Here is a 12,359-nt window from a genome sequence, read left to right on the forward strand (position 1 = left end):
ATGAATGGGATCGCTGATCAATGTAATCGTTGTACCAGGAAATCATGCATTGACAAAAGCTCCCCTTTGCTTGTAATGCAAAGTGTGATTAAATGCATTATTTTTAGCGCGTTATGGAGCACATGCATGAAGCTTCTCAGCTGTGCTTGTGCTAAGAAAAGGAAAGATTTTAAAAATAACGTAACACGATTGTCAATGTGACCTTTTGTAAGTAGTGCCTGGAGGATTCAGTGTGGAGAAACTCTATAGAGACAGCGTGTGTATTAACTTGTGGATTTTTCTGTGAGTATTTGGTGGCAGTCTGACAAAGTTGCTTCGAAAGACGGCATTAGCGCTGAGCTCAGCTCAGACCGAAATTAGATGAATGGGAGGGAGATGATGGCGTGACTCCCCACCCGCCTTAACTGTCAATCCCCACAAACACAGTCTCGGAATTTGCATAAGCACACCCCTTCACCTACAATTTTAACTTAGTTATAAAGTGATCAAAACTCTCGTTTATATCCTGCGTCCTCTCATTAAACTTGTATCCTGCATTACCTGTGGGCATGTGAAACGCCAGCGGTAGCCTGTCTATGAACTTAATTTAAAGTTTAGGTTTACACCTTGCTTTCTTTCCGAGGCAGCAACACTCATGAATATGGTAGTATATGTCACTCGCTCGCTTCTTATTGTTTTTCGCTGCGTTCTCAATTATATAATGCATGTTTTCTTAAGCGCTTTTTGCAGGTCTTCCTGGTTTTCTACGCACTGCGTTGACAATCAGTTCACGTGATTACGTGGGAGGCGTGATGATGTCACACGAAACTCCGCCCTTCCAGCTCAACTCCATTACAGTTAATGGAGAAAAATACCTTCCAGTTATGACCATTAGGCGTAGAATTTCGAAATGAAACCTGCCCAACTTTTGTAAGTAAGCTGTAAGGAATGAGCCTGCCAAATTTCAGCCTTCTACCTACACGGGAAGTTGGAGAATTAGTGATGAGTGAGTGAGTGAGTGAGTGAGTGAGGGCTTTGCCTTTTATTAGTATAGATAATCACCGCGCTCGCAGCTTGGTGAGGGGGCGTGGTGGTTATGTGGCTGAAGGTTGTCAGGGCGATTAGCGATGTGGGCGTTTCTCACCAAAGTGCACTTGTGAGGGACGTCCGCATTCATGATTGTTCCTGGGGCTGCTTATCTTGATGAACTGAAGCGCGAGTCAGCTAGAAGGGGAGTAAAAAAGAACGGACGGGAGGTTGAGTGAGTGAGAGAGAGGGCTGCTTATCTTGATAAACAGAAGCGCGAGTTGGCTTGAAGGGGAGTAAAAAGAAAGAACAGACGGAAGGGTGAGTGAGTGAGTGAGGGAGGGAGGCAGAGTTAACGTCAGCTGCAAGTAGGGCGACTCCCCTTTTGGGAAGCAGGGGGGCCGCCAGGTAAAAAGGGACCGGGCTTCTTCTTGTTTTTTTTATTTTTAAAGAATGCTTCCTGCTCTATTTTAACCTTGTTGTTTTTAAGAAGACTTTTTTCTATTGTTTTTAACCTCCACGTTTCACTTCTGATTTTATGGATTATTTATTGGAACTTTGGAGACTGCACTTTAATTTGATCTTGTTTTGTTAATTGTTTTAATAAAAGCACTTTGCACTTTTTCACCATCCCCTTGCTTTACCGATGAGGTTAGCAGTGAGGCACATTACCGACGGTGTAGGGTTCAAGGGCTCCCTGGCAGCTGATGGGAGCATACAGCAAACCTGCATCGTCACAACGTGATTTTGTGTTTTTTTCATGTAAATTTGAATTGATTGTTGAAAAGTATAAAGGTGGCATGCGTATCCGGGACATGGCTGTTGTATACTGTTTGCCGAGAACGACGGTATCTACGATTGTGAAAAACAAAGATGTTATTAAAAATTAAGGTGAGGTAAAATCTTAATTTATTTCATCTAATTGCTTTTGTATTTATGTATTTTAGTATTAAGCAGTGTTTAAATTATTTTATACAACCCCATCAATGTATAATATGCCAATAGCAATAGAATGTTTTTTTTCATGGGAACAGATTAATCATTTTCCCATTATTTCTTATGGGAAAAATTTGTTTGGTATACGTCCTGTTTGGTATAAGTCAAAGGGTCTGGAACGAATTAAGGACGTACAGTATACCAAGGTTCCACTGTATATATATATTACAGCAACACTCATAACAGTGACAAAACAATTACATTGACAATCATGTTACATTATTTTTAAAATGTTTCCTTTTATTTTTCATTACTTCTTTAACACACTACTTCTCTGCTGCGAAGCGTGGGTATTGTGCTAGTAATTTATATACTGCTTGTGTTAATGTACTTGCATAGAGTTCATATGCAAGATTCCTCTCAGTAGTTTTTCAAAGGATATGGGTCTCACTTCAACATCTTGCTGGAATCATTTGCCTTGTGTATTACATATAGCATTGTGGGAAACTGTTCATGCTTTAAAATTTTCATTTTTTGTGACTTGTTATTTATTGTCTTATTTAAAAGCTTAATTCAGTGTTGCTCAATTTTTTCAATTTTGATTCAATTTTAAAAGTTTACAAAGCCAACATGTATTTTATGTTGATTTACTTTTCTGTTACATGTGTGATCAAACATATTGTCTTATCTCGTATGTATGAACAGGGAAGATAGTGGCAGCAGACCATAGAATTCACATTTGATGATTAGTGCCCTTGATACTGTAATTGCAATTTTTGGTTTTAATTAATAGCACTAAAGTGAAATATGTATTTTGTGTTGCCAAATGCATACAAGTTACTTTATTCTGTACACACACAATTCAGTGGTGCCTCTAATTAGCAGTTTTCTAAACCACTTAAAAATTTGTCAATGTGAAATTGTTAAATGCTAGAAAATATATTAAAAAATGTTTAAAACAATATTGTTTCTTTTTATTGTTTAAAATAAACATACAGGATGCTTATTTAATATATTTGACAGTTTTAAGTGATACAGTAAATGAAGGAAAATAATGATGCTCAAATAATTATAAAATAAAATGTAAATATAATAAAAACATATATATTTTTTAAACCCATGTTCTTCTGAAAACCAGTCATCACCACCATTCACAATTCAAAAAGGTAAAATGTCGGAAAATGTTAAACATCAGAATGTTAAATTGGGTTTTTCGGAAAACAAAAGTTGCATGTGTATGTAAAATCAAAGCACACAATAAACTTAAATGACAGTAACTTCACAAGTTAATGTAAATACAACCTGATAATTTTGTAATACAGGTGTTTGACAGAATTACATGAAACACATTTTAACATGTAACAAGCTTAAAAAGTATTTAGATGTTACATGCTTATGTCATTGTTTCATTTCTGTAATGTGCTAGAATACACATACAGAACCATCAAATCAAAAAGAACATCACTGTCTAAATACTTTTCAAATTCACTTAATGCTTACATGATATCTGCACAAACATAAAGCATTGAACTATTACCTATGTAATATATGGTAGTATTGCAAAGACTTGGACACAATGCTCTGGACAGTGCTTAGTTTTAGTGATAGCATACTCAACCATTGATTAGCACAGCCTATGACCAAAGCTCAGAACTCTGGAGCAATTGCTGATAGTAGTGACATTTAATACATTCACCCTGTTATCTGTAATCATGCAAACTTGCTGCTGTTGTTGAGGAGTGTATGCAGTTTGTGAACATTTGCTTTCTTCAAAAATGCTTTTATTAATAGAATGAACCACTATGCTCAGGCATACTTCCATAGTTCTACTCAGCCACAAATCAATTGTGGTTGCATAAAGCTTCACCTGCCCATTGGATTTCCTTTCTGTGATTTGGGGAAAAAAATAAAGTAAGTGCTAGAGGATATGATGTACCTTTTACCTTGGGTGTTCGATCATTTTTGAAAACCTTCATTGCATGTTGGAACCTTGAATTTTGATAAATAAAACACAATGACTTATCAGAATTTACCTTAAATAGCCTGCTCAATACGGACATGCATTAGCATAAAAAAACAATTAATGGTTATCTATGTCACTGACCTAACGTTACTGGAACTTGATGTTGTTTGCACTATGGTTAAATTGTAGATGGTTGTGTAAATATTTGAGTGCAGTGCTCCAATAGTTTGCACAATATGTATTTTTGATCAGTGTCCTTGCTATAGAAAAAACAATAATTCCATATTCCAAATAATTATCTTCAATTTAATACTAAAATATGTTAAAAGTGTAAGGTAAGTTAGATTCAGTATTACTTCTTATTTTTTCTGGAGGGTGCTGCAAAAAGGAGAGAAAAAAAATTCACACTTTATAAAAAATATTGTTAGGGAACAGACCCCTAAAAATGTATTCAGCATGATCTCCTGTTATTATTCATATGATCTCCGTGCCTCTGATTTACAAACACACTTGTGCTTATTAAAGGTGTCTATGCTTAATTACAAAACTCATTTCCTATTCAAGCCATATGTAACTGGGAAAGATCAATCTCTGACATAGCGGGAGTATTACAAGTAAATGGAGTGCCGTCATTGTGACAGATGTAATTGTAATCATGATTATTACATGATTATTTGTGTAGCCCCAGGTGAAAGAAATAAGTGTGCAATAAAATAAAAATGTGCATTAAGCCTAAAATCTGTACTGCTACTATTACTCTTACCCGTAAAAACAAAAAAATATGTTTAATTTTGAAAGATTTTATTGAATTCAAGATGCTGGCTAACACTGCTTCTCAAATAGTTTACGAGTATGAAAATATTAGCTTTGAATGGTTACGGCTAAAACTGCTATTAATTAAATTTGCTTACTTTGTTGAAGGGAGAAATTTTGGAGGATTGGAAACAAGGAGCGTGATGGTGAATATGGTGCTTGCTTTTTTCCACTAGCTAAGAATAGCACCTCTCCATCACCACTTATTTATTGTGCCCGTCCTGGATCAAGAATGTGGGAAGTGAACATTGAAGGAGATGTGTTGAGCACGCATCAATTTAAAAAGATGTTGGCATCACCTCCTCTGCCAGTCATTTCAAACAGGTACAGTGCAAAGTGTGAGAGATAAAAAATATGCATTCAATAATAGAGAACTCAACAGAATTCAATGTCTTGATTAGAGATTTTCACCTCTATTTATTTAGCTGGATGAAATTACAGTATATAACCGGTATATGTACAGAAATTATATACATGCAATAACCTCTTTATATTAAGGATCTTATGAATAAAACTTAGAAACTAACATGTGTGATTAATGTTAGTAGATTTGGAAGATTTCTTCCTGTTTGTAAAATATATATTTTGATAAATTGTTTCTATTTATGTATCTCTCTAAAGCACATATGAAGATAATTTGTAGACATATCAAATTCCAACTTTTATTACTTTAATTGAACATTGTGTTCCAAATACTTATAAAATTCAGACTGAAAACTTGAATTTATTAAAAAAGAAATCCTAATTATATTTATATTAAGATATGATCCAGAAATATGGACTGCTGTTACAATGTAGCCACTAATTGTATGGAGCCTATGAGGTTTTTTCTTCTGGCGTTCTGGTTTTCCTCCAGTGCAATCTTAAATACTAATTAAAACTCTCTGTTAATGATGGGGAGAAATGACTTGTAGGTCCTCTCATACCCATTTTTAAGGACTTTATTTTCTTTAGTGTAGAAGTAGTACAGCCTATTAGGGTATTATGATGTATGATTTTTGCTACGTGTTTAACGTTTTGCAGCAGAGCTAATGTTGGTATTGCACTGTCTGTTGAAATGTGGAAGCAGTGTATCTTGTTACACAAGTACCGGTACTTACCTGTTGTAACAAATGGCAATTCATAAACATTAGCACTTTTACAAAGGTACCTGTACATGGTGCAAAAAGTAGGTAAGAATTCCACCATTCTTTTTCTCAGTGTACAGATGATATATCTCAGCTAAATATATTGCATTAGACTACTGTATAGGTCCCTGTATGCAGCCTAAATCCTAATTGGAATAAAGTAGCTAGCTTGATACCTAGATGTTTCTAATGGCTGCACTTTCTTATTTTTGAAATTTGACATTACAGTACATTAGGACAATGTCAAAATAAAAGTTCATTTACCTATGTAATACGAGAATTACTCGAAAGGCATGAAACATACAAATTAACAATTTCATCGATCTCTATGTTTTTATTGATTAGTCAAGACAGTTCTGTATAAAACCATCGGCTTTGTTTTAAAAGCCTATTTTTAGTTAATTAGTTCTCGCAATTCTTAATTATTAGAACACTTACTATGGGTTAATTTACTGTATTTCTGTGCAAATGTATTGCATTTTAATAAAGCATGGATCTTATTTGGTAGATGGAACAATGTAGTAGTTTAGCTTGGTGAAACATCTAAGTAATGTTTAAGATGGTACAGCATACTTGTCCACACTATGTGTATGAAAAAAGTAATTACTTATTAAATTTTGCCAGGTCTGACCCAGTATATGCCAAAACAACCTGTTTTCCACAATCCATAGCATTCCCAAAACTACTGCTTGTCAGGTAAGATTAAGTGATGTTTTAATTTTTTGCTCTTAGATTTATTTTTAAATAGAAGTAAAAAAAATCTTTGTGTTGAACTAGACAAGTATTATGCCACAGCCAAGAGCTCATACAATGTTATGGTCCATAATGTATGGTCCTTGGCTTATGCAAAGCTCAACTAAAACTCTTTTGTGTCTTTCTCCTGGCAGTGACCAGTATCTCTTAACATGGACAGAAAAGGGCATCTATATATTTATACCTCAATGTGTGCAAGTCCTCCTGTGGAGTGAAGTAAAAGGTCTGTGTTTACCTTCTAAATATATCTCATATTTTCTCGATACTATGAATACATTTGTATTGTTTAGGGTATTTAACTCAATCTTCTATTGTAGTGTTTAACATTGTTATGGCAGTAATAAAGGCTTATTCAGGAGGAAACCTATATCATCATTTTTCACAATCACTTCAGTTTTGATCCAATTTTTCTAGTGGGGTTTGTGATGGCTGCATATCAAAGTGAATGTATCTGACTGATCTCGGTAACATTTTCCGGCTCCTTTTGAGTAATTTCAAGACATATCCTGGCCAACTGAGAGGTAATCCTTGCAGTATGTCCTGCATTTCCATACCACTCCAAATGGCTTTTTTTTGTCTGGAGAAATGATGATTGTCATCTGAGATCCCACTCTATTGATAAACTGCTCACACTGTGGTGGAGAGTAAGCCCAGCAAACACACATAGGAACCCTATTTTGACCACATATAACTGCAATCTCATTCTTTCAGTCACGACCTAGAAATTGTGAACTTAAATGAAGATCGGGATATAGGCTGACCCAAGACATAGCTCTTGCTTCATTACCGAAGTCTAGTACAATATCTTCAGAAATACCACTTCACTGATTTGAAACTCAGTTTCAAGTCATTTTTGTTGACTTGTGTTAAGATTTTGAGGTACTTGAATTGCTTAAATTGTGAATACTGTTTCTCCCTAACCTGTAAGTAGCCAACCACTATATTTAGTAAGGGGATTGTGAATTAATATTTGGAGATGTTAATTCTCATCCAGACAGATTGTACTCATCTGCAGACTACTCCAGTAAGCAGCAGAGATTACAGACTGAAAGGTGAAGAGGATTTTGCCAGCTGCAGATGATAGAGATCCTTTAGCTTTCCAAACTTGATACTCTCCAAGTCTCAGAAATACATTGATAGCTCAAAAAATTTTAGGAATCAAGATGCACCCTGGATGTATATTTGAATCTACATCTGGTGGAATCCACCTAAATAGCAGATGTGTAAACAAAACAACACAACCCTTGCATCACAATGCAGGGCCCCTAAAACTGTGGTCTTATAGTCCTAGTAACAAGATATAATTCGTCCATAAAGCATTTGTATTCAGGATAGACAATTTTCCATGACTCCTTCAAGTAACAATGCAAGAACAAGCTATCAGTCCACTGGCCTATGGTGTTCACAGAATCTGCATTGCTCCTACTGGATCTGTGACTCTGAAGAGTGTTATCCTTCTTTGACTGGAACACAACCTCAACCTTCCAATTATTTCAGTTCAGAGACACTGTTTCCACATTCCACACCACATTATTAGTATGTTTGCTAATGGAAAATTCTGAGATTTTACAGGTAAGGAAGACAGGGGTTTAGAGCCAAGGTTGACATACTCAGTAATCATGGCGCTAGAGTGTAGCAATGTATTTGCATGTTGATTGCTCTGTATGTGTGACAATAATGACTGTATAAACCTATATACAGTAATCCCCCCGTTAACACTCCACTCAGGGTGTGTTCCTAAAAAAACAAAGCACTAAATGAAACAGCCTTAAATGGGGTCATTTTAACACATAATAAATAGGAAGAGGGGAGTTTACTGTTGTCTATGTCAGGTCAGGTCAGGTTGGGGACCATGCACTGGTACAGCATGTTGCTGCACCCACCCCATGATGAAATAGTTCGGAATCCAGGTTGGCAACCCACCAGGCAGACACACGGTCCAGTCCCACCCTCCAGAAATGTCCCTCTATCTGCCGTAGCCATGTGTTACATGGTTGTCCCCTTGGCATGGTCCAGCTACTCGGGTCCTCAATAATGAGGATCCTATGAGCCGGATCACCCTTGGGGAATTGCACCACATGGCCATAGTGCTGTAACTGACACTCAATCACAATGCATGTAATGTGTCTCATTTGGGACTCCATGAGCAACTGCTCATTTGACACAAAATCAAACCGGCGGTACCCAAGGATTCTCCGAAGAGACACAGTATCAAAGCAGTCCAGTCTTCATCTCAGGTCACTGGATAGTGTCCATGTCTCGCAACCATATAGCAAAACAGGAAGCACCAGGATTCTACAGTACAAAGACTTGGACCTTTGTCCTTTTGCATAGATATCGGGAGCGCTACACATCCCTTTCCAGCGACCTTATGACCCCTAATACTCTCCCAATCAATCTACTAACTTCATAGGAAGAGTTGCCAGAGACATGAATGTCACTGCCTCCTTATGTGCCCTCAGAGCCCTCGCAGCCATCCTTCTCAGTTCCCAGTATAGACCGGTGTTGCCATCAAGCTGTGCGCTGCAACTCCTCCCGATGATATCCAGAATGTCCTGCGAGATGGAACTCTGGTAACACCAACAACCGACCTGATCCATGTGCTGGATTAACAAAGTAGTGGTGGTAGATAAACTACTTAAACCAAAAAAGTTGGAAAAGTGTATTTGACTTGTTGCATTATCAATCAGTACCAGCGCTTTCGGCACTGTTTTTTTTAAGTTCATAGTAACACTTTATGGATGGAGCTTCATTGTTCTTGTAGTTTTGAGTGATACACAAACAGCAGTTTTAATTTGAAATCTCCTTTAGTGTACCGCCCAAAAGTAGGGTTAAGTGGTCTTTTGCAGCTTTGAATCCTTGTTCTCGTTTTTCTTTGCATGATATAAAATTTCGGTGTGGCATTCTCATCCATCAACATTAAACACCAATTCAGGAGGATAATTCCAGGAAGATTTGGAAAAAGGTAATTTGCTGTGGTGACTCCTAATGGGAGCAGCTGAAATAAGAAGAAGAATTCTTTTGCTTAATTATGTCTTTTAAAGATGTTGGAAATGCCATAGAAGCTGCTATATCTGCACTTGTCATGTCTCCAGTAATTCATATGTTGTGGATGTTGCGTCAGTTTTTAAATCTATTAAATCTATGGTTGATCTTCGTTCAAAATCAATGCCTTTCACTGCTTCATTTGGGTTTTGTTTGAGCGTTAATAGAGTTGTAACGAATTATTGTAAATTTAGTGCTTTTTTTTAGGGGTTGGAACAAACCAGATATATAGATTCAGTGGTAAACGGGGTAGTGTTAAATGGGGTCTTACTGTATATTACAGTAGCATGTGAAATAGAAAGGCATTTTAGCCCTACATGGTAGTGGTTACTGTAACCAAATTCTTAATAATAGTTAGTTTAAAAGATGTAATCAAAATGGAATGGCTACATTTTATTGTACATCTGTTTAAATATAAAAAATGTTATAAAGAAATAAAAATAGTACCACAAATGCATGCATTAAAGCAGAGTTCATTATTACTTTAAGAATTAACAAAAGCTTATGGCATCTTGGATTTTCCTAATCTGAAATTGTTCATACTGCATATTAACCACTGGGGTTCCAAATTCTACAGAAATGACGTGTTTATTAACAAATGGTTTTTGTTTAAATTTAGGCTCGTAAGGTTTTGACACTGGACCGACTAGAAAATCTGAAAAACCAACTGGATGTTAACTGTCATTCAGATCTGATTGGCCAGCTGGAGGAACTGATTTTAAAAATAGAGCCCCTTGACTCTGCCTCCAGCAGTAGAAGAAATTTCCACTTGCATACATTATCTGATAATCATTAATTGTAGAAAGAATAAGGATTTTGTTTACAAATATCTAGATAACCCTCATCCTTGTATAACATGCATGCCCTTCTCATTTACTGCAAAAAAAATGTTTAAACCGTGGGTTAAATTCTGGAAAAGACATAAATGATGAACCTACTATCAATGTTAAAGGAATACTCCACCCACAAATTTTTTAAATTTATTTCTTTCCTCATGTACATGCTAGTGATGGCCACTCGGAGTTTAAAAAAACGAAAGTTAAATCTGAACAATCCTAATCTACTCAAAATATTATCTATCTCTGTCACAAATATACTGTATTGTGAGATCCTTATGAGTGAAAAAATTGACAAGGGCTTATGTCTCTAAAGTTAATTAATAGCAGATAAAAGAAAATTACTGTCACATGTGATTTTCTGATTGTGATTGTGTATATGTTGGGGAAAATGTGCATTTTGCTACTGAAGGGGGCCTATTAATAAGCTTAATATATGTGAAGCACTGTTTGTAATTTGTCTGCCTGTGCATTAACCTGTTTGCAAGAATTTAATGAGAAACACTGTTTCTGCGTAGGTAAAGGTGTGTGTATTTTTTTCTAATGAGGAGGGAAAAACTGGGATACTCTGTGCTGAATCATATTCTTAAAAGTTAAACAGTTTCCTTGGCATTCTGTAACAGCCTCAGACTCAAATGATTTAACAATGCGCTGATCTCTACAGATCCAAACTCATGAAAAAGGACAGTTTTGCTCTTATCCAATAGCATTACCACAGTCATGTTTGCATCAAAGTCTTACAGATCACATTTTATCCAGATAAGATTTTGTAGCTTAAATATGTTAATGATATCAAAATCTGCCTCACCCAATTACATGTAATAATTTTTATGTCTTTTTGTTATGGTGTATAGATTAGAACTCCAGTTAATAGTAACAATCATTGGATTGTAAAGTTTATTCATAAGAGGAGACACTTAGCTGTTGTGACTTTTACTTACCTTTTACTCAATTATTCTAGAAATAGAAATTCATGATTAAAATGGATGACTGTTTTTCTAAAGTCTGTTAAAAGAATTTTTTTTATTATTTTATTTTAAGAAAGTAACATAATAAACAGTCAAGTAGATAAGGTATACAGTACAACAAATAAATTCAAAATCAGTCTTGTGGGAAAAAACACCACCAGAAAATTAAAAAAGCAAAGAAAGCACAGAAAAAAACAACCTAACAGAACAAGAATTCATCCCCAAATAGAGGAGAGCCACAAGCAGGAAAAAAACATCTTTTTCCCCTATGTGAATCATTATTCTACATTTTTTCAATTAAGTCTTGCCATGTTTTTAAAAAGTTTTGAACAGATCCTCTTAAGTGAGAATTTTGTTTTTTGTAATTTCAAATAGTATAGAATGTAAGTTACCCACAGTTATAAAAGGTGGGTTGGTATTCTGCCAGTTAAGCAAGGTAAGTTTATGTGCTAGCAGTGTGGTATAGGCAATTACAATCAATTTCTTCTTATCCACTTTAGGCCCACCTGGGAGTTCACCAGATATTGCAATTAATGGGATAGGAATGATTGTGACACCAAAGCTAGCTGATAAGTATTTACAGATATTTGTCCAAAATTATGTTAATTTGCTGCATTCCAAAAATATGTAGCCTGGTGATGCTGGAGCTAGATATCAAATATTGCAAGGTGGATCTTGCCCTGGGTATATTTTGGACAATTGTAAACTGGAGAAGTGTGATAAATGAAAGATTTTAAGTTGAATTACTCAGTGTTTGGCGTATATAGAACTAGAGTGAATTTTATGTAAGGCTGACTTCCTCTCCTTTTCTGAAATTGATTGAAAGGTCTTTTTCCCACCATACCCTAGAATTGTTGAAGGGAAAATTCTTTTAGATATTTTTATATATTGTTCAAATGCAGGCTGAGTCTTC

The 12,359-nt window shown here is 35.7% G+C and overlaps 1 protein-coding gene across 2 annotated transcripts in view; it reads left to right on the forward strand.

The window, feature by feature from the left end:
- Positions 1–12,359, forward strand: part of hps5 (HPS5 biogenesis of lysosomal organelles complex 2 subunit 2) — a 61,637-nt gene that overhangs the window by 15,391 nt on the left and 33,887 nt on the right. For both annotated transcript variants that reach the window (XM_039753245.1, XM_039753253.1), the window contains exons 7-9: positions 4,826–5,041; positions 6,469–6,540; positions 6,732–6,820. In XM_039753245.1, the coding sequence (XP_039609179.1) occupies positions 4,826–5,041; positions 6,469–6,540; positions 6,732–6,820 (377 nt within the window). The remainder of the gene's footprint in view (positions 1–4,825; positions 5,042–6,468; positions 6,541–6,731; positions 6,821–12,359) is intronic.

This window comes from Polypterus senegalus, chromosome 1 (genome assembly GCF_016835505.1).
Source record: "Polypterus senegalus isolate Bchr_013 chromosome 1, ASM1683550v1, whole genome shotgun sequence".
Lineage (NCBI taxonomy): Eukaryota > Metazoa > Chordata > Cladistia > Polypteriformes > Polypteridae > Polypterus > Polypterus senegalus.